We start from the raw sequence: 23,164 nt of genomic DNA, 5'->3' as shown, positions 1-23,164 counted from the left end.
ACATAAATGCAGGAGTTCTGAATTCTGGACAAGAAGAAGTCAGAATGTATTACATACTACTTCATCTGCTGAAGCCAGACTTCTGAAGTGCAAAGCAACTTTTCAACACTATCCTATTTGGAGGCCTCCCGCTTTTGCCTGTATTGTGGCCTGGACCACAAGTCATGAATCTCCCACCTTTGATCACTTCCCTACCATTCTTGGCTTCTACTTCTTGTCACCAGGGGAGCATGGCAAGGTCCAAGCCCACTGTGCACAGTAGGGAGTGGTGGGATGGGGGGCGGTGTGAATGGATGAAAACAGCTTGAAATATGAGACACAGAAGTCTGGTCTAGGTAACGTCACATAAGAAGAAGTATTTAGGCTCAGCCTGATGGGTGGCTTAAAATATGGCAGGAAGAAAGACAACCCTCTCCCTGGAGGACTGTCTCCCCCGAGCCAGCTGTCGATTGATTTTCTTCTGGTAGGAGGTTGGTGGCCTCCACATTTTGCCCAGTAGCCAGGTTTGTGCTGTGTTCCTCAGCGGTGCAGGGGAAGGTGAGGAAGTTGGTGCTGCTGCAGAAGTGTGAGCTCTGAGGAGAAAATGGGGGAAGTGGATGAATTAGCAGTTGTAAATTTGGCCACCATAGTTCCTCAAAAAGTTAAACATAGAGTTACCATATGATCTAGCATTCTACTCCTGGGTATGTACCCAAGAGACATTGAAAACAGATGTCCACACAAAAACTTGTACATGCCTTTTTATAGCAGCATTAAAATAGCTATCATAATAGCCCAAAGTGGAAACAACCCACACGGCCATCAACTGATGGATAAACAAAATGTAGTATGTTCATGTGATGGAATATTATTCAACTATAAAAAGGAATTTTTTTATTTTTACTTTTATTTTATTTTTATTTTTTTTCAGGATTTCCCAATTTTCTCTATGACATATATTTCAGACTAGGAAGAAAAAACTTACATTTCATGATTAAATCTTTGAAGATCCTGATGCACAGGGACCTATGAATCTCATGACAACTGCTCTCTGGAATCTAGCCCACTTTTAACATATATGGAATCCCTGTTCCCCTTGAGCCATATGGAACAGTGGCATTCTCCCACTCACTGTAAAATTCAAAGTGCAACACAAATGGTCCTTTTAATAAGTACTTCAATTATCAATAGGTATCATTCTCACTTTTGCTTCTAAGTGTTGGTTCTATTTTTACTACGCACACTTTAAGGGTAATCAGCAGGATTATATCCTTAGTAAACCTGTTAAGTGGACTCCCAAAATGCAGGTAAGGCAGAGATGCCACCAAAGAACCTATACTCAGACCACAAGGAAATAGCATTTAATGAACCTCCCCTCCATTTGGCTTCAAGCCACCAGGACACAAGCCCCTCCAACACCCTTAATCTTCTCTTCAGCTCTTCTACTGAAGAATTTGGCCTTCACAATGACTGGCTGCTTTGGGAGTTTTCCCTTCCCCAGAACTTTGTAGTAGCCCGATTGTACTACATCAATGATGGGAGCAACTCCTGTCTTGTTTTTGGCAGCATTTACCCGTGTCTGCTCACTGACCAGTGTCCACAATTTATCAAGGTTGACAGTTGGGCAGTAGCTCTGGTTCCTCTTTAAGTGGTAATGCCTCATACCAACTTTCCCAAAGTAACCTGGGTGATATTTGTCGAAGTTAATCCTGTGATGATGCATGCCACCAGCATTACCTCCGCCTCCTGGGTGCTTCCTGTGCTTGCGATAGGGCCATGGCCGTGGCTCATGTGGCCCCGAAGCTTCCGGGTCTTCCTCAATCTGGATGGCGGGTCTTCCTCAATCTGGATGGCATGTCGGCGGCCGAGACGAAAGAGCTATTTTTATTTTTTGAGACAGAGCCTCAAGCTGTTGCCCTGGGTAGAGTACCGTGGCATCACAGCTCACAGTAACCTCAAATGCCTGGGCTCAAGCGATTCTCCTGCCTCCACCTCCCAAGGAGCTGGGACTACAGGCGCCCGCCACAATGCCCGGCTATTTTTTGGTTGCAGCTGTCGTCGTTTGGCAGGCCCGGGCTGGATTCAAACCCGCCAGCTCAATTCTATGGGGGTGGGGGGGGGCTTAGCCGCTTGAGCCACAGGCGCCGAGGCAAAAAATAATTTTAGAAAAAGAAAACAAGGTTGGGAGCAATGGCTGGAAGGCTGAGGAGGGAGGAGTGCTTGAAGCCAGGAGTTCAAGACCAGGCTGAGCAAAAGTGAGACCCCCATCTCTGCAAAAAAATAGAAAAATTAGCTGGCTGCGATGGCATGCACTGGTTCCCAGCTACTCAGGAGGCTGGGGCAGGAGAATTGCTTGAGTCCAGGCCTTTGAGGTTGCATTGAGCTATGATGATTTCACTGTATTTTAGCCCAGATGACAGAGTAAGATCCTGTCTCAAAAAACAAAATAAAACAAAAGACCCCCCCAAAAAACAAACAAACAAACAAAAATACACAAGTAATGAAGTACTAACATGTACTATCACAGGGATGAACCTTGAAAATATTATGCTACTTGAAAGAAGCCAGTCACAAGGGGTTTCCATATTCTTTTTTTTTTCCAGTTTTTGGCCAGGGCTGGGTTATGAACCCGCCACCTCTGGCATATGGGGCCAGCACCCTTCCCCTTTGAGCCACAGGCGCCACCCGGATTTCCATATTCTATAACTTTGTTTACATGAAATGCCCAGGATAGACAACTCCACAGAGACAGAAAAGGGATGAATAATTGCCTGGGGCTGGGGGTAGGAAAGAATGAGGAGTTATTGCTAATAGGTTTGGGGTTTCTTTGGGAGTTATGAAAAATCATGAAAATGGGCTCAGCGCCCATAGCTCAGTGAGTAGGGTGCCAGCCACATACACCAAGGCTGGTGGGTTCGAGCCCGGCTCTGGCCTGCTAAACAACAATGACAACTGCAACAAAAAATAGCCAGGCATTGTGGTGGGTGCCTGTAGTCCCAGTTATTAGGGAGGCTGAGACAAGAGAATTGCTTAAACCCAAGAGTTTGAGGTTGCTGTGAGCTGTGATGCCATAGCGCTCTACCAAGGGCGACATAGTGAAACTTTGTCTCAAAAAAACAAAACAAAACATGAAAATGTTCTGAAATTAGACAGTGGTGATGGTTGCACAATCTTGTGAGTATACACAACTCCCCTGAATTGTATAGTTTAAAAGAATGATTTTTGTGGTGTGAATTATTGCTCAACAGAAATAATAATAATTTTTAAAAACTGGGCTACCCAGTCCTGCTATATGCAGAAATACAGCAGTGGAATGATGCATTCAGAATTCAGGTGATACCTCCGAGCATTGAGATGAGAGTGCTAGAGCAACTGGCGTGCTGTGGTACAGTGGTGTGCCATGAGGCGATCTTAGACGTGCCACGGTTTTTTTTTTTTTTATCGTTGGGGATTCATTGAAGGTACAATAAGCCAGGTGATTTTTTTTTTTTTTTTTAGACAAAGTCTGAAGTTGTCACCCTGGGTAGAGTGCTGTAGCGTCATAGCTCACAGCAACCTCCAACTCTTGGGCTCAAGCAATCCTCTTGCCTCAGTTTTTCTATTTTTAGTAGAGACAGAGTCTCGCTTTTGCTCAGGATGGTGTCTAACTCATGAGCTCAAGTAATCCACCTGCCTTGGCCTCCCAGTGCCACGAATATTTTTAAAGATCATTAATTAAGTTATTTTTGAAAGAAGTTCAAAGCACGGTAAGTATATTCTTTTTTTTTTTTTTTTAAGCAGTCTTACTCTGTCACCCTGGGTAGAGTGTTGTGGTGTCACAGCTCACAGCTACCGCAAACTCTTGGGCTCAAGCGATTCTCTTGCCTCAGCCTCCCAAGTAGCTGCCTGCCACAATAGGCGCCTGCCACAATACCCAGCTATTTTTTTGTTGCAGTTGTCATTGTTGTTTTATCTGGCCCAGGCCAGGTTCAAACCCTCCAGCCTTGGTATATATGGCCAGTGCCCTACCTACTGCGCTACGGGCACTGCCCAGTTTTTCTATTTTTAATAGAGATAAAGTCTCACTCTTGCTCAGGCTCAGGCTCAAACTCCTAAGCTCAAGGGATACCGGCCACAGCCTCCCAGAGGGTGAGGCATGAGCCATAACGCCTGGCCACATTTTTTTAAAAAATCAATATAATTTAAGTGTGCCATGGAAGTTTAGCTACAGGTTCAAATGTGCTATGAGATAAAAAAGGTTGAAAAACATTGGGGTTGAGTTTGGATGGATAAGTTCCTGAGAGCCAGGATATAAGTGGGTTTCAAAGTTGAAATTCAGGCAGCTGATGGCCCACAGATGGCCCTGATGCATGCAGCAGTTATGGAAGGTGTGAAACATCTTTTCCTGGGAGCACCCATCTCCACCAGAATCAGGTTGAGCACCTGAGGTATTGATCAGGCCCATCACACATAGGAATCTGGAAAAGACGTGGTAGACCCTTGGGCCCTCCTATTTCCTGGGAACATCACATGGACAGCAATGTGTCATAGAGTTTAGGGCCAAGAATGGGCATTAGTGACTTTCCAAGTGGCATCATGGTAGAGAAATAGGACCTGCAACAAGTGGACATGTAGGCAGGGTGGCCCCTATCCATACTCAACTCCATCAGTTGCTTCTTTGTGGGAGCCACGGAGAACCATCAGGTCCAATTATCTCTTGGTGGGACCTGTGAGCTCGGCTTCAACTTAGAGCTGCAGAGAACTGTTAAGGTATGAGATGGCCAGATTGGGATCCAGCAGAAGTAAAGGAGGTGCCTGGAGTCTTTTAGCTAACTCAGCAGGCTGAAAGTGAGCAGAACCCCACGGGGGTAAATCACCAACCTCCCAAATCTCTGTTTCTTTAAGGACCATGTACACTGGGCCTGGCATCATCTGGACCTTCTGATTGGAGAGGGCATAGCCCAAAACTGTTTGAAAGCACATGTTGCCTCAGAGGCTGCACTACTAGAAAAAGTCTACTTCCTCCCCCTTTCTTGTCTGCCCACCCCTCAAAAACAAATCAAGCGATTCTATCCAGGAAGCATCAAGCAATTCTATCCAGGAAGCCTTCCTAAGAACACAAAGGAGGGGCACACAATTAAAATATACTGAGACAAACAGGACCTTAAGGGGCCATGTTGGTTGCAGGGCTAGAGACACTGCTATTTATTTATTTATTAACACAGAGTCTCACTATGTTGCCCTGGTAGAGTGCCGTGGCGTCACAGCTCACAGCAACCTGAACCTCTTAGGTTTAAACGATTCTCTTGCTTCAGCCTCCCAAGTAGCTGGGACTACAGGTGCCTGCCACAACGCCTGGCTATTTTTCTGTTGTAGTTGTCATTGTCATTTGGCAGGCCCGGGCCAGGTTCAAACTGCCAGCCCCAGTGTACGTGGTCGGCGCCCTAGCTGCTGAGCTACATGTGCCGAGCCAGGACACTGCTGTTTAATTGCATGGCTGCCTATCTGTGAGTGCAGGGCCCATGTCTGATAGCTCACTGTGGAGTCCTGGTACATAGCAGACATTCAATAAATACAGCTTGGATTTGTAGTTTTACTGGTAGCCAGAATGCCCCAAACCCAGTTTAGGATCAACAGTGTTGTGTTTCTCCCTGGGCAGTGAGGAGTCCTAAAGGCAGGGCTCCTTTCCAGACTATCATCACAGTTTCCGGCTGACTGCAGCTCATTCAGCTGGTATCATCAGGAATCTTGACACACATGTCAGGACACACATGAGCACAAGCGCACACACACACACCCTCACACACATGCTTCAACCCACATTGGCTTCTTTTCCTGAAAATTAGGTGTCCAGTCTTACTCTCAGCATGATGGATCTGTTAGTGGACTTGGCTTGGCTGCCTTTTTTGGAAATTGAGACCAATCCAGGTGGTTTCTGATTATTTTTTTTTGGAATCAAGCCCAGAAACAGACTCATTCCTTGGGCAACCCTGTGTGACTAGACAAGCACCATTTACTTCTGGAAGCCTTCACTGCACACCCTTCCTACCTACCACAAAGAAACTCTGTCTTCTTTATCTTTGGAGGAGTCTTGAAGGCATTGAAAGGGATGATGCTTTTGTCTAGTTTTGCTGGGCTAGCAGAAGTTAGCCAGATAGAGGGCGCTGAACCTCAAGAAGGGAGGAGATCTTGTATCCCAGCACCTAGTAAGGTGCAAGATTCCTGGATGTTTGTTGGGTGAGGATGGATGGATAAATAAATAAGTACATGCATGAGAAAGTCAGATGGTGAACTTGGGGAGCTGTGAATGATCTGAATGTGAGATGGTGGCTCCAGTGGTAAAAATTCAGGGGGGAAAGTTGGGTTTGGAGACAGATTATGAAGGGCCTCGTGTGCTAATGAGGGAATTGCAACTTCTTGGCAGCAATAGGACCTCGAAGAGCTTAAAGCAGGAAAGTGATAGAATCAAATCTGTCTTTTCATTTTAAATTTTTATTTATTTATTTATTTATTTATTTATTCTGAGACAGAGTCCCACTCTCTTGCCCAGACTAGAATGCCATGGTCTCTGCCTACCTCATAGCAACCTCAAACTTCTGAGCTCAGCCATTCTCCTGCCTCAGCTTCCTTAGTAACTGGAACTACAGGCATCTGCCACAACACTCAGCTAACTTTTTCTATTTTTAGTAGAGATGGGGGTCTTGTTTTGCTCAGGCTGGTCTCAAACTCTTCAATTCAATTGATCCTCCTGCCTTGGTCTTCCAGAATGCTAGGATTATAGGTGTGACCCACTGCACCACTGCACCCAATCTGTCTTTTCATTTATTTTATTTTTATTTTTATTTTTATTTTTTTTTGTGGTTTTTGGCCGGGGCTAGGTTTGAACCTGCCACCTCCGGCATATGGGACTGGCGCCCTACTCCTTGAGCCACAGGCGCCGCCCTCATTTATTTTGTTTTTTTATTATCATTTTTTGTCTTTTCATTTTTATTTTTTTAGAAACAGGATCTTGTTCTGTTACGCAGGCTAGAGTGCAGTGGCTTGATCATAGTTCTCTGCAGCCTTGAATTTCCATGCTCAAGTAATCCTCCTGCCTTAGCCTCCCAAGTAGCTAAGACTACAGGAAGGTGCCACGATGCTTCGATAATTTCTTTTTAGATTTTTTTGTAGAGACTGGGTCTCCCTATGTTGCCCAGGGTGGCCTTTAACTCCTGACCTTTAGTGGTCCTTCAGGCATGTGGCCTCCCAAAGTGCTGGGATTGTAAGGATGAGCCATAGTGCCTGGCCCAGCTCTGTCTTTTTTTTTGCAGTTTCTGGTCGGGGCTGGGTTTGAACCCACCACCTCCAGCATATGGGGCCGGCGCCCTAATCCTTTGAGGCACAGGTGCTGCCCCCCAGCTCTGTCTTAAAAGATTACCCTGAGGGCGGCGCCTGTGGCTCAGTCAGTAAGGCGCCGGCCCCATATACCGAGGGTGGCGGGTTCAAACCCAGCCCCGGCCAAACTGCAACCAAAAAATAGCCGGGCGTTGTGGCTGGCGCCTGTAGTCCCAGCTGCTCGGGAGGCTGAGGCAAGAGAATCGCTTAAGCCCAGGAGTTGGAGGTTGCTGTGAGCTGGGTGAGGCCATGGCACTCTACCGAGGGCCATAAAGTGAGACTCTGTCTCTACAAAAAAAAAGAAAAAAAAAAAAAAAAAAGATTACCCTGAATAAGACTGGGATGGAGGGAGAAATGAGAGTGAGGGAAACCATAGCACGAGGCAGGCGAGACAGACAATGAGAGAGCCTGAACTGAGGTGGTGGCTGTGGGGAGGGAGAGGCAGACAAATTTGTGGGGTGTTTTACATATACAATCACCTGGACCAGCTGGCTCTTGAAAGCAGTGAGGAAGAGGAACGCAAACTGGGCTGATCATGATGCCATGACAAGAAGGAGAACAACTGGGCGGTGCCTGTGGCTCAAAGGAGTAAGGCACCGGCCCCATATGCCAGAGGTGGTGGGTTCAAACCCAGCCCTGGCCAAAAACTGAAAAAAAAAAAAAAAAAAAAAAAAGAAGGAGAACAAGTTTAGGAGGAGGTGATGATGGGTTTCAAAACTTTTCATCATGTCTGTAATCCTAGCACTCTGGGAGGCTGAAATGGGTGGCTGATTGAGCTCAGGAGTTCGAAACCAGCCTGAGCAAGAGTCTCTGCTAAAAAGAGAAAAACTAGTTGGGTGTTGTGGCTGGTACCTAGTAGTAGTCCCAGCTATTCCTTGGGGGAGCTGAGGCAGTGGGATCGCTGGAGCCCAGGAGTTTGAGGTTGCTGTGAGTTAGACTGAGTTCATGGCACTCTAGCCTGGGGCAACGGAGTGAGACTCTGTCTCAAAAAAAAACAAACCCAACAACTTTTTATTATGAATATTTACATAAATATAGAAAAGTATATATATATATATAACATGCTCCATGATAATAATAAAGTTGTTTTTTACTTATTAATGTTGAGATACCTGTGAGATCTATTGGAAATCCTGTTCTGGAGCCTAGGAAAGAGGGCTGGGATCACATAAATTAGCATTTTAGGGTTGCAAGACACAAAAACCCAAATTATAAGCACAAAGATAAATGTATTATAAGGATGCAGGAACCCAAAGACAGGGACTTAGTAGGGATCAGGAAGGAAATAGGACCAGGGCTTAAATACCATTAGCAGGCTCTCTCTCGCTGTCTCTAATGCTCTTCCCTGCTGTCTGGTTTCTTCCACTTCTCTGGTCCACACAATGGGAGAGGGGAACGCTGACAGTTCCCAACTTTTACATATAACAGATTCTGTCACCAGAGAGTCATTCTGTCTCCATTGCAAAATTCCAAGGGAAAGAACTACAGTAGACCCTCCATAGTTGACCACCTATGTACACTGACCACCTCCTTAAGTTGACCTAATTTTCACAGACTGCACATGCACCACTTATCAGTATGGCAGACTTAGTTCCTTATGTTGACTACCTCCGTATGTTGACCAGTTTGTTACAGTCTCCCAGGTGGTCAACTTAGAGAGGGTCCACTGTAATTGTTCAAGTATGTGGAAGAGTTTGACCCAGTCACTTGTGGCTAGGTGAGGTGTGACACTGTAGGAATCCAGCGGCTGTTGCTGCTTGCTATCATTCAGATCAGATAGTTCTTCAAATGGTGATGCTATTCAAGTCCTCCAATAGGTGCCCACTACAGGAGGGGCAGCTGCTGGATCCCCAGAGGATATGGATGAGTGCAGTGGTGCTCAGCCTTGGCCACATATTGGAGTCACCTGATTGGAATCATGTGGAAAATTAACGATTTGCCACGCCTGGACCCTATCCCCAGAGATTCTAATTTACTTGGTCTGGGGTATGGCCTGAGTGTTTGGCTTTTGTGAAGTCTCCAGGTGCTTCTAATGTACCCCTGAGGCTGAGGCCTTTGGCTGGTGCCCTTTTCTCCTGGGTACCCTGATGATTCAGACTCTGATTCAGCAGGTCTGGATGGAGCCTGAGATTCTGCACACTAATGCCCTTTCGGGAAATACTCACATTGCTCAAACTCAGAACACATTGGAGAATATGGTTCTCTGTCCCACAGAACTTTCTGCACTGGGGCAGCACCTGTGGCTCAGTGGGTAGGGCGCCGGCCCCATATAGTGAGGGCGATGGGTTCAAATCCGGCCCAGTCAAATTGCAACAACAAAAAAATTAGCCGGAGGCAGCCCCTGTGGCTCAGAGGAGCAGGGTGCCGGCCCCATATGCCGCAGGTGCCGTGTTCAAACCCAGCCCCAGCCAAAAACTGCAACAACAACAACAAAAATAGCGGGCATTGTGGCGAGCACCTGTAGTCCCAGTTACTCGGGCGGCTGAGGCAAGAGAATCGCCTAAGCCCAGGAGTTGGAGGTTGCTGTGAGCTGTGTGACACCACAGCACTCTACCGAGAGCGATAAAGTGAGACTGTATCTCTACCAAAAAAAAAAAAAAAACAACAAAAAACTTTCTGCACTGATGGAAACATTCTGTCCAACCCATCAGCCACTACATATGCTTATTAAGCACTTTAAATGTAATTGGTAAGGCTGAGGAAATTAATTTATTTCATTTAAATTAATTATTCTGAATTTGAAGAACATGTGGCTAATGACCTCTGTATTAGGGCAGGTCTAGTGGATCTCAACTAGTGGGTGGGCATATCTAAGTTTCTGGTGGAATTTCTTAACCAGCTTCATGCTCTGGTTAATGCTACATTCCTTCTCACCCTCCCCAACTCAGGCCTTAAAATGGTATAAGAATCTGGCAAATGGGGTGGTGCCTGTGACTTAAGGAGTAGGGCGCCGGCCCCATATACCGGAGGTGGTGGGTTCAAACACGACCCGGCCAAAAACTGGGGAAAAAAAAAGAATCTGGCAAAGGAGAGTGAGGAAGAATTCCTAAAGGTAAAATATGAACTCCTGGGAGGATCCCACAGGTGATTCTGAAGTGCTATCCTTACCCACATGGTGAGAACCATTAGAATATACTGTTCTAGGGTCACGCCTGTGGCTCAAAGGAGCAGGGTGCCGGTCCCATATACCAGAGTTGGTGGGTTCAAACCCACCCCGGTCAAAAACTGAAAAAAAAAAAAAAAACCCAAAACACTATATATATAGTGTCCTAGTTACCTATTTCTTTCTTTCTTTTTTTTCTTAGAGATGGGGTCTTGCTGTATTGTCCCAGCTCAATACATGGCTATTCACAGATGTGAGGTCTCAAACTCCTGGCCTCAAGCCATCCTTCTGCCTCAACCTCCCAAAGTACTGGAATGACAGGCTGAGGAAATAAATTTATTTCATTTAATTTTAATTAATCTGAATTTGAAGAACATGTGGCTAATGACCACGGTATTAAACAGGGCAGGTCTAGTGGATCTCAACTAGTGGATGGGTATATATAAGTTTCTGGTGGAATTTCTTTCTTTTTTTTTTGAGACAGAGCCTCAAGCTGTCACCTTGGGTAGAGTGCTGTGACATCACAGCTCACAGCAACCTTCAACTCTTCGGTTGAAGTGATTCTCTTGCCTCAGCCTCCCAAGTAGCTGGGACTACAGGCGCCTGCCACAACGCCTGGCTATGTTTTGGTTGTAGTTGTCATTGTTGTTTGGCAGGCCCGGGCTGGATTCAAACCCACCAGCTCTGGTGTATGTGGCTGGCGCCTTAGCCGCTTGAGCTATAGTCGCCAAGCCTCTGGTGGAATTTCTTAACCAGCTTCATGCTCTGGTTACCGATGTCTTTCCTTGAGTTCCCATCACTTGAGCCCTCGGCATGCTCTGCTTCTACTGTTTGCCTGGTGTGCCCTGGAGAGTCTCATCTCAGACCAAGCCTCCTTCTTTTTCACAGAAGCTCTTGAACCTTGTTTGAGATCGGATTTGGATAAGGCTGCCTAAATAAAGAACCACACATCCTTCCTGGGATGACAAAAGCCTTTTTGTTTTTTCTTAGTCCATTCTGGTATAAAGACAAGAGTCTTTGGATTTGAGAACTCTGATTTCTACCGAATTTACATTCTGTCTGTGAAGCATGTCTTTTCTGGTGAATTTACTTTGTTTGGTCTGTGTGCTTAGTTTAATAGTTTATTTTTACTGATCCAGACTCAGGAAAAAAGAAAAAACAAACAAACAAAATACTTTGTTTGATCTGCACATCTGGGTTAAAATTTTCATGAATACTCTGGCCTTGGTTTCTTTGGATAAAGTTTGACTCCTTTCTCTTAATTCTAAAGATCTTTCAAGAGCAAAAATAAACGTTCCAAATGGTGAGTGCATGATGTCTAATTAAAAGCCAGTAGAGCAGTCACAACCATTTAAAACACCAGTCTAAACTCCTGACATAATCTTCACAGGATTTATAGGATTTTCCTTGCTTAGGCGATTAATAAAAGATGGAATAAAATTCTCAAATATTAAGGCATGCCAGGTTTGGGGGCACTTCAGTTGGCTACATATTATGGCCCATTATTTTTATTTTTTTTTATTAAATCATAACTTTGTACATTGATGGATTTATGGGGTTCAGGGTACTGCTTCGATATATGATGTGAAATGCTTACATTGAACTAAGTAACACATCCATCACAATTATACTCATTTCTTAATAGTTTTGAAATGTACCATTGCATCATGCACATTAGGTGAGGTCCCCCCAAATACCCTCCCTCCTCGCATATCCTCCTACCCCTCCCCTCTCTCTCCTTTTCCCTTCTACTTTCTAGACTATAGTTACGTATTGTATGGCCCATTCTTGTGCACAGTTTTAAATCAATGGACAAAATTATGACAAAGAAAATTCAAAATTCAAATGCTCATTATTTGAAAAACCTTCAAGTATAGAATTAACACGTAGAGGCTTCTAAGTTTATCTCTACATTTTTCTTTGAATCTGTTGACTTTTCTGTTAGTGTTGAGATAAAACTCACTGCTTATGATTTTCCAGCCAAGATTAAAACACTTGGGGCTGGGCACCATGGCTCACACCTGTAATCCTAGCATTCTGGGAGGCCAAGGCAAGTAGATTGCTTGAGCAAAAGTGAAACCCTGTCTATAAAAATAGCTGGATGCTGTGGCGGGCATCTGTAGTCCCAGCTACTCAGGAGGCTGAGGCAAGAGGATTGCTTGAGCCTAAGAGTTGGAGGTTGCTGTCAGCTATGACACCATGGTACTCTACCAAGGGCAACAAAGTGAGACTGTCTCAAAAAAAAAATAAAAAAGGAGATTAAAAGATTTGGCTTTAAGACACTAAAAGTCTTATAGGGCTTTCAAATTAATGGCTTTACAAATTACAACAGCTCTCTTCTAGCCAACAACCTAGACTTTTTTTTTTTTTTTTGAGATAAAATCTCACTATCTTACCAGGCTGGAGTGCAGTGGCTATTTACAAGGGTAAGTATAGCACACTACAGCCTTGAATTCCTGACCTCAAGGTTCCTCCCATCTCAGCACCCTGAGGAGCTGAGACTATAGGTGCATAGCAGTGTTGCTGGCTAGACACCTTTTTAAAATATAAATTAATTTTGCTAAGGGGGCAGGTGCAGCATGTCTCATGCCTGTAATTCTAACACTCTGGGAAGTTGAGGCAGGTGGATTGCTCAGGAGTTTGAGACCAGCCTGAGCAAGAGTGAGACCCTGTCACTACTAAAAATAGAAAAACTAACTGGGCATAGTGGCGAACACCTGTATCCCAGCTACTCAGGAGGCTGAGGCAAAAGGATTACTAGCCCAAGAGTTTGAGGCTGCTGTGAGCTGTGATGCTATAGCACTCAACCCAGTGAAACAGTGAGACTGTCTTAAAAAAAAAAATTTTTTTTTTTTTGGCTTGACTAACAATTTCTTACAGTGATAGAACACTTAATTGAAAAATTAATAATCTAAAAGAAAAAGAAGTAAATAAATGTTCATAAAAGTTGGTCTGTCAGATCAAACAGGTCAAAATCTTGAGCTCAGAGTAATACAAAGAAGCTTTGTCTGCTGTAAAAATTTTGCTTTTTCTGCCACACAGAGGCCAAAAACCAAAGGAAAAAAAAAATGAGGCAAAACAAAAGGCCTCTTAGAATTCTTTCCAGCTCACATTTGCTAATCAAACAAATCAGTCAGGCAAACAAAAGATGGATTTGTTATTAGTTCAAGACTACTTGGAGATTTTGTTTTTCTTAGTTCAACCAGTCTTGGCTGGAAAATTTAACCCTAAACTCATTTGAAACTGAAAAAAAGAAAAAAATAGGGTAAAAGAGGTTTTGTTTTGTTAATCAAATTGCCCTGGAAACTGCTTTCTCCTGAATTTTGGTCCACAGCCCTCATTAGATTACCTATCAGGACAAATAAAGCTTAGGCATGTGAACAGTTCTCAGTTTTGTCAGAAATATAATTTGGATCTCACTGTCTTTTGTAAACTGGTGAGTTTGTATTACTCACTCTCAACTAGAATTCTTTTTTTTTTTCACCACTAGAATTCTAACATGAAACCTACAAGATCTTTACTTGTGCAAGTTTACGTATATGCACACGTATTACATGATTATTCTATATGTTCCATCTATGCAGTACAATCTGGCATAGTTGGCCAGAAATCATTTAAAGAATTCTATTTAGATAAATAGAGGCTCATATAAAATATAAAATATATAGTAATTAACCCAAATGCTTTTTAGTTTATGTGACTTAAGTAAATCTTCAACATACCACAAATAAACTGACTTTAAAATTATTGATAGGCTTGGTGCCTGTGGCTCAAGCAGCTAAAGCGCCAGCCACATACATCTGAGCTGGCAGGTTCGAATCCAGCCCAGGCCCACCAAACAACAATGACAGCAGCAACCAAAAAATAGCCGGGTGTTGTGGCGGGCACCTGTAGTCCCAGTTACTTGGGAGGTGGAGGCAGGAGACTCACTTGAGCCCAGGAGTTGGAGGTTGCTGTGAGCTGTGATGCCACAGTACTCTACCCAGTGTGACAGCTTGAGGCTCTGTCTCAAAAAAAAAAAATTAATTAAAATAAAAAAATAAAATAAAATTATTGATAAAATAAAAATAGAAATATCTTCAGAATTGTCTGCATACATTTTTGCCTGGATTTACTAGTTAGACTATTTCTTTTTTTTTTTTTTGCAGTTTTTGGCCTGGGATGGGTTTGAACCCACCACCTCCAGCATATGGGGCCGGTGCCCTACTCCGTTGAGCCACAGGCGCCACCCTAGTTAGACTATTTCATATTTGTCTCTGCTAGATACTTTAAGATTTGGCACAAAGTTTAAAGACTATAAATCCAGTCTAAACCAAAATGATCTTTATGTAATTTTTTGTAAGACTAATTTAATATTGTTGATTTAAAAAAAACAGCTGTTATCTTCTGAGTTATCAACAAACTACTCATACATTTAATTTTAAGGTTCTTACTTTGTTGAACCACTAATGTTCACAGACAATAAAAAAGGTTAACAGGGAAATAAGGAAATAATGACTAGCTTTGTCTAATATGTCAATTTTCATAAGTAATCTAGGTAAACTGTTAATAATTAGTTAGGCCCGGTGCAGTGGCGCACACCTATAATCCTAGGACTCTGGGAGGGCTCAGGTGGATTCCTTGAGCTGAAAACTTCCAGGCCAGGCTCAGTGCCCATAGCACAGTGGTTACAGTGCCAGCCACATGACTGAGGGTGGCAGATTCAAGCCTAGCTGGGGCCAGCTAAACAACAATGACAACTGCAACAAAAAAATAGTCAGACATTGTGGAGGGTGCCTGTAGTCCCAGCTACTCAGGAGGCTGAGGCAAGAGACTCGCTTAAGCCCAAGGGTTTGAGGTTGCTGTGAGCTGTGATAGCCCAGCACTCTACCCAGGGCAACAGCTTGAGACTCTGTCTCAAAAAAAAAAAACAGACATGGCAGGCACCTGTAGTCCCAGCTATTCAGGAGGCTGAGGCAAGAGGATTGTTCAAGCCCAAGAGTTTGAGGTTGCTGTGAGCTATGATGCTACGGTACTCTACCCAAAGTGACAGAATGAGATTATATTGGATAAAAAAAAGTATATATATACATATTCATATATATGTTTCAAAAATTATATAAGTTCACAGAAATATAATAGGTTAGTCATAATTTTGGTTATGTTAACCTTTCTTAAAGTTATTTTTGTATGGATATGTTATTGATATGAATATCTTAATGATTACATAAAATTTATAAAAGTCTGATGCTCCTGATGTGATGTTGTCAGTCACGATTCTGGTTGATAACTTAAAATGCTGCATGTAATAGAATAATAAAATTTCCTTGTCCATTGTCAACTTTAATCAGATTTTTCTTTTTTTTTTGAGACAGAGTCTCTCAATGTTGCCCTCAGTAGAGTGCTGTGGCATCACAGCTCACAGTAACCTCAAACTCTTGGGTTCAAGTGATTCTCTTGCCTCAGCCTCCCATAGCAGCTGGGACTATAGGCATCTGCCACAACACACAGCTATTTTTGTGTTTAGCAGGCCCTGGCTGGGTTCATGGGTGCCGAGCCCATCAGATATTTTTCTTCTTCTTCTTCTTTTTTTTTTCTTTGAGACAGAGTCTCACTCAGTAGAGTGCCATGGAGTCATAGCTCAGAGCAACCTCAAACTCCTGGGCTTAAATGATTCTCTTGCCTCAGCCTCCCAAGTAGCTGGGACTACAGGCACCTGCCACAACGCCCCCAGCTATTTTTAGAGAGGAGATCTTGATCTGGCTCAGGCTGATTTCAAATCTGTGAGCTCAGGCAATCTACCGCCTCAAGCAATCTACCCACTTTGGCTTCCCAGAGTGTGAGTATTACAGGCGTGAACTACTGTGCCCAGCCCCCTTTCATCAGATTTTTAACTATGGATATTGTTTAAAATATTCAATAATCAGGCAGCACCTGTGGCTCAGTGGGTAGGGCACTAGCCCCACATACCGAGGGTGGTGGGTTCAAGCCTAGTCCCACCCAAACTACAACAAAAAAATAGCCGGGCATTGTGGCAGGTGCCTGGGGTCCCAGCTACTTAGGAGGCTGAGGCAAGAGAATTGCCTAAGCCCAGGAGTTGGAGGTTGCTGTAAGCTGTGCGATGCCACAGCACTCTACGGAGGGTGATGAAGTGAGACTCTGTCTCTATACAAAAAAAAAAAAAAAAAATTCAATAATCATATTTTTGTCATCCACAGCTATCATTTTGAATTATTCTCTGATGATAGCTTAGCTGACATCTGTAATCCTTGCCCTCTGGGAGGCCTAGGCAGGTGGATTGCCTGAGCTCATAGGTTCGAGACCAGCCTGAGCAAGTGCAAGACCCCATCTCTAAAAAATAGCTGGGCATTGTGGTGGTCACTTGTAGTCCAGCTACTCGGGAGGCTGAGACAAGAAAATCACTTGAGCCCAAGAGTTTGAGGTTGCTGGGAGCTATGACAGCACAGCACTCTAATGAGGGCAACAAAGTGAGACTCTGTCTCAAACAAAAAAATTATTTGTAATCAGCTATAGTCCAAAATTGCTTTTCATGGAAAATAATAAGTATTATTGAACAAAGACATTCTGATAACTTTAAGATCCAAATAAAAGATTAGCTAAATAAAAATTTCCAGAATTCTCATTAAAAAAACTGATGGATTCATAAAACTGTTACTGAAGATCAAATGGAACAATTTATTGTATGAAAACAATTAATTTCTAAAGATGTTTTATGACTTTAATTTAAAACATTGTTGTTTCTTCACTTAAAGTTTTATAATTTAAGAAAATATTTCTAGATTTAAGAATAATTTTTCCTAAGCTATCTATAGTTTACAATAATTTAGTAAAGATACTTTTATAAACGAAAGTGGAAATATTTGCTTTTTTCTCCCTAGTTGATTCGTCCAAAATTTGGAAACTATTCATGAGCATTCTTTTTTTCTGAGACAGAGTCTCAAGGTGTCACCCTTGGTAGAGTGCCATGGCATCACAGCTCACAGAAACCTCAAACTCTTGGGCTCAAGTGATTCTCTTGCCTCAGCCTCCCAAGTAGCTGGGACTACAGGCGCCTGCCACAATGCCCAGCTATTTTGATGTTGTAGTTGTCATTGTTGTGTGGCAGGCCTGGGCTGGTTTTGAACCCACCAGCTCTGGTGTATTGGCTGGTGCCCTAGCCGCTGAGCTACAGGGGCCAAGCTGAGAATTCTTATTTTTTATGACAATAAAATTATTTACATAAGTGTAGGAAAAATATATTCTCTCTTTATAAGCAGAGTATAATTAGAAACATTGGTTGTATTACAAAAGCTTTGAGTGAAATGTCATATTTGAGAATGTGCATTAATTCCCTGGCTTTTAGAGTTCCCAACCTTATAGTGAGTAGTGAGTGAGTAAAAACTATCTTTTATTGGCAGACCCAGGAGCACTAAGACAATAAGTAAAAATCTAAAGTCTGCTTTGGTTTGACTTCCTAACCTCAAAAGGTTTCTAAATTTGAGATTCCTAAGTGATCAATATGGAGAGAAAAAAGATTTCTAAAGAAAGACTATAATGCACCTGTTATTGGACTATGCATTGTTTTCAAGTTCTTATTATCTACCTGTAGACTAGACTAGATCCTGAATTCTTCTAATTTCCTATAACTCACCAACTAAAAGCACAATCTGTTTTGTTTCTATAGCCCTATAAGGTGAAACCAGATGAATTTTATTTATTTTTATTATTATTATTTTTTTTTGAGACAGAGTCTCATTTTGTCACCCTTGGTAGAGTGCTGTGACATCATAGCTCACAGCAACCTCGAACTCTTGGGCTCAAGTGATCCTCTTGCTTCAGCCTCCCGAGTAGCTGGGACTACAGGTGCCTGCCACAGCACCCAGCTATTTTGAGAGATGGGGGTCTTACTCTGGCTCTGCTGGTCTCGAACCTGTGAGCTGAGGGCCAGGTCTGAGCCTGGGCCTCACCGGCTTCGGCCTCCCAGAGTGCTAGGATTACAGGCGTGAGCCATCCTGCCCAGCCCCAGATGAATTTTAAAAAACAAGTCTTGTTGGGTGGCGCCTGTGGCTCAAAGGGGTAGGGCGTCGGCCCCATATGCCGGAGGTGGTGGGTTCAAACCCAGCCCCGGCCAAAAAAAAAAAACAAGCCTTGTAGCTGCTGTATGAGCCACACGTAAAGCTTACCAAAGTGCTAGATGCCAGGATCAGAGACATTCAAAAGAAGTTCACATTTTCATACTGTACATAGCTTTGCTCAAGACACTGGAACAAGTATCAATATCATAATGACTCTCTTACCCCCACAGTAAATGATGTAATTGAAATTTCACAATCAGTAGTTTCTGCTAATAAGAAATACTGAGAAATCCTTTAGTATCCTTTGGTTTAGTAATAAAATGTCTGTGCTATTGCTAATATTACGTTTCACCTAGATGTATTCTTCTGGAAAAGTTGAGACCCATATATACAAAATAAGGAAACAGTCCACATGGGCAGAGCATGGTGGCTCATACCTATAATCCTAGCACTTTGGAAGACCAGTGCAAGAGGATCTCTTGAGCCCAGGCTGTGCCCAGAGCTTCTTCTGACCCCTCCTCAAACCATCAGGACGGAGCAGTCTGAGTCGGCTGTCCCTGTGACCATGTTTTGTAAGATACTATTAAACATGCAGTATTTTTGTAGCCAATCACATTAAATAACTGTTTTAAAAAAAAAATTAACACCTATTAAGAGCTGCGTTGTGTGCTAGGAATTTGCTGGTATTTATAGTATTTATTTATAATCTATGTTTCCCTCACTCCCCCACTGTCACATGCTCACATACACATATACATGAGCTGTGTGACTTTGGGCATGCTACCGCCTTTCTTTAGGCTTACTATTATCATCTGTCAATGTGTGAGTCAAACAAGACAATCTCTGAAAGGTCCCTTGACTCCAGACCCTGAGGACACTCCAGCACCAGGAGAGAGGACAGAGATGGCCGATGTTTCAGGTCTTGAAAACATGGGTCTTGGGGCATGGATCTAGGGTGAGACAGTTCCACAGTCACTGCTCATTCTGGCGGCCTTACCCCAGGAAATGCCTCCTCACCACTGTGACCACATCCCCTCAGGTTGCCTTGGAAATAAACACTCCATGGGGGCAGGGGAGTTGGGGTGCAGTTGCCCAGCAACAGGTGGAGCCCTCCCATCCGCCCTCACCGAGGCCAGGCCTCTCTGTCTGAACCTTTCAGGCTACCCAGCGCCCTCCCGATCTGATCTGCGCAGGGGACAGTGGCTCTGGGAGGAAGAGGAGCCGGGACTGACCCCAGGTGAGGTGAAGGGTGAAGCAGTCCCTTGTAGAAGGGAGTCTGGGGACAGAGAGAGGTGGGCAAAGACAAACAAGGGTGACAGAGAGGGGCCACAGACCAGGCCATGTTGGCGAGCTTGGGCAGGTACAGAGGTGGCGCCTGAGACCTGGCCAGAAGCAGATTCATGGAGCCTAAGAGAGCAAGACCAAGTCCAAGGAGAGTGTCGAGGGGGCAAACAGAGCCAGGGTGGGGCGGTGAGGGGGGGCAGGAGGGGGTCACACAGGCGGAAAGGGACTGTAGGGGAGTTTATTTCCTCACCACCACTTCCTCTCTAGGCAGAGCAAGACCTTCCAGCCAGGGGAGAAGCCCTTGGGGCCCTGACGTTCTTGTCTGAGGCACCCTGGGGTCTGGGAGGGAATAGGGCTTCTGGAAAGGGCTGGAGAGCCTGGCACGAGGGCCTGGCTCCAGCCTACGGTAGGCTTTGCAGTTTTCTGGTACCACCTGTCCGTTTTTGCCCTTCCTGGGTCCCCTTTGCTTTGTCCCCCAAGCCCTACACAGAGTCCTGCAGGCCTCTGGCTCTCGCGGGCTCTTGGACGCTTCCTTGCCTCAGTCTCCATCGCGTCCCCTCTGCCTCACTGAGCTCCTCTCCCTGCCCTGTGTCTCCCAGATGCCTGCGACTCCAGAGCAGCCAGCTGGGCAGGCCGAGGGGCCCCCAGCGTCGGAATCGGCCGCGTGGCCCCCACTGCCCTGCGGGCCCTGCATCCCCATCATGGTGGGCCTGGCCTCGCTGGCCGCCCTCTTCATCCTGACCACAGCCGTGCTGGCAGAGCGCCTGTTCCGCCGCGTGCTCCGCCCGGACCCGGGTCGCTGCGCCCCCACGCTGGTCTGGCGCCCTGGAGGCGAGCTGTGGATCGAGCCCGTAGGCACCCCGCGGGAGCGATCGGAGGACTGGTACGGCTCCGCGGTGCCCCTGCTGACCGACCGGGCGCTGGAGCCCCCCACCCCCGGCGGCACACTGGAGGCCCGAGCAACCGCCCCGCCAGCCCCCTCAATTCCACGCTCCGCTCCCAGCTCCCTGGGCCCCCTGACCCCGCAGTTGGCCCCAGTCCGCAGCACCTTCTGGGGGCCCCATCCCTGGGAGGGGAGGCCCCCAGCCACCGGTCTGGTGAGCTGGGCCGAGCCGGAGCAGAGCCCCGAGGCTGAGTCCCGCACGCAGTTTGGGAGCCCTCAGTCCCCGAGGCTGCGGGCTGGGAGCCCTGAGCCTGACTGGAGCCTCCAGCCTCGGGTCACCCTGGAGCAGATTTCAGCTTTCTGGAGACGTGAAGGCCGGACCAGCGTGGGGTTCTGAATCCCCAGTCCCTGGAGGACTAGCCCCACAGAGACCCCTGAGGAAGAGCCTGCGCAAAGGGACTGCAAGTCTGAGCCGATCCTAAGGCTGACCCTCCCCGGCCTTTTAAGTCTAGGTTTCAGTTCCCCTGGGTGTAAGCAGTGGGTAGGCTGAGTGAGCGCAGAGCCTGGGCGGAGGCCGCTCCGCAGTGCCTCTGCTCGGCTGTAGAGGCTGTGGCTCAGAGAAGCAGAGGCGGGGTTGACTCTGAGCCAGAAACCTTCAAGATCTTATCCGGATTAAGAACTCAAGGTACCAGACTGGCAGGAAATAGCATCAATCCAGCCCTTGCATCTTCCTACAGTGCTTACCTAAGATGCCAAGATCAATCTTGTGGATGCCTTGGTGTGATGACAAGTGACAGTTGTGGGTAGCAAGAGATGGCAGGACTCTAGTTTCCCATAGCCACAAATCTTATTCCTCCTCAGCCATCCTTAGTTCTCCGGGAAAATACACAAAGAGCATTTGATCACAAACGAACTGTGGCTTTCACCCCCAAGTGGCAAGAAAAAATTTGTTGAGCCAAGCTGGAGCAGCGGCCCTCTCTTGCCTGGGGTCCTGGGACCTAATGTCACAGAAGACTAACAGGCTCCTCAGCCCATCCTGTATAGCTGTACACTTCTTAGCCCTCCCAAACCTGCCACTTTATGGCAGGGAAGGCCTGAATCAAGGAGACCTGAGTTTGATACAATATGGAAAGAAGCATTATCCCAGGGCAAGGCAACTTCCAAAATGCAGCCTCTAGCCATCTCCTGTCCCAGCTTGCTGGAGTGGTCCCAGAGAGACAGATCTGCCACAAGACAGGGTTACGTATAGGGCTCACGCCTTTAATCCCAGCACTTTGGGAGATGGAGGTGGGAAGATTACTTGAGACCAGGAGTTTGAGACCAGCCTGGGCACAAAGTGAGATTTCATCTCTACCAAAAATTTAAAAATTAGCCAGTTATGGTGTCAAAATCCTATAGTCCTAACTACTTAGCAGGCTGAAGGGAGAAGATTACTTGGGCCCAGGAGTTTTAGGTTGTGTCAACTTGCTTGGTTTATCATTGTTGCTGGGAGGACTTCCTTTGTTTCCATCCATGCAAATTTTGTTTCTTGATTTTTGTGTTCCTCAAAGCTTTTGTAATGATCCATGAAGTGAGCTGTGATTGCACCATTGCCCTCCAGCCTGGGCAACAGAGAAAGACAGACTTACATAAACTGTTCCATCCCATAGAAATGAAGCCCCAAACACCTTTAGCCCTAATTCCTGTCTGTACTGACCTCCCCTTTAGGAGAGGAGCCAGGGTGGGGAAAGCCAATGGAGTTTCCATTTCCTAGGGATCTGATTGCCCAAACTCCAGACATGAATGTTAGGATTTTTGCCATATCCATTTACCGTCTGTACTGTAATTTACTTTATATTTTTCTTTAAATTAGTCCATTATTCACTTAATAAACTTATTTTAAAAGGAGTTTTTGTATCACTTCTGTAAATAGAAAAACCTTATCACTTGCCATAAATAGAAAGTAGAACATGTAAATAAATACAATGTCAGCTAAGCTGTTAGTTCTAAGTAATGCTCCCTGTGGGATGCATCGAGCCAAAACTCAGCTTTTTGTTGAAAGAAAAGGGGATAGATCAGCAATTCAGAAAAGTGTTAGAATAGTCTAGCACCAGACTGAGACTTTCCCCTGGAAGTTCTCAGGCACAGAGCTCTGCACAGAGGAGTTGTTTACTGCTGGCCAGCAATCTCCCAAGTTCATCTAACCCAGGCACACACTCTGCTCTTCCTGCTCAGGAGAGCTGAGGAGCACTTGGAGCCTCTCCTCCAATACCATAGAAGTTGAAGCAGCTGCCAGGGAATGAGACACTCTTAGACGGAGGGACCAAGAACCCACCTACTTATCTATCCCATGTCCTGAGCACCTTCTCTGAGCTAGGCACGGGTGGGAGACCTGGTCCTGGCCTCAAGGAGCTCACAGTGTCTCTAGTGGCAGGTATTGAGCCATAGAGGCAGGGGTGAGATAAGATGCGGACACAAAACTGATCCCAAGAAGCAATCCAGGCTCCTGGCCCATCTCTGTCACTCAGG

At 45.3% G+C, this 23,164-nt stretch overlaps 1 protein-coding gene and 1 pseudogene across 3 annotated transcripts; one reads left to right on the top strand and one right to left on the bottom strand.

The window, feature by feature from the left end:
* Window positions 1-1,317: 1,317 nt before the first annotated feature.
* On the bottom strand, window positions 1,318-20,322 carry LOC128562013 (60S ribosomal protein L27a-like; annotated as a pseudogene). Its single transcript, XR_008373362.1, has 2 exons — window positions 20,260-20,322; window positions 1,318-1,824 (listed from the first exon to the last, which is right to left on the bottom strand). The product of XR_008373362.1 is annotated as a 60S ribosomal protein L27a-like (transcript).
* C12H16orf54 (chromosome 12 C16orf54 homolog) lies at window positions 19,608-22,537 on the top strand. 2 transcript variants are annotated; one of them, XM_053555168.1, is made up of 2 exons: window positions 19,608-19,726; window positions 20,373-22,537. In XM_053555168.1, the coding sequence occupies exon 2, from the start codon at window positions 20,373-20,375 to the stop codon at window positions 21,051-21,053; it is 681 nt and encodes a 226-aa protein (XP_053411143.1). In that variant the 5' UTR covers window positions 19,608-19,726; the 3' UTR covers window positions 21,054-22,537. The 2 variants fall into 2 exon arrangements, with proteins under 2 accessions (XP_053411143.1, XP_053411144.1); XM_053555169.1 differs by lacking the exon at window positions 19,608-19,726 and adding an exon at window positions 19,738-20,179.
* Window positions 22,538-23,164: the final 627 nt, after the last annotated feature.

Source organism: Nycticebus coucang, chromosome 12 (genome assembly GCF_027406575.1).
Source record: "Nycticebus coucang isolate mNycCou1 chromosome 12, mNycCou1.pri, whole genome shotgun sequence".
NCBI classification, from domain to species: Eukaryota; Metazoa; Chordata; class Mammalia; order Primates; family Lorisidae; genus Nycticebus; species Nycticebus coucang.
Note: the sequence above shows the minus strand (reverse complement) of the source record. Positions and strands in the feature narration are given on the sequence as shown.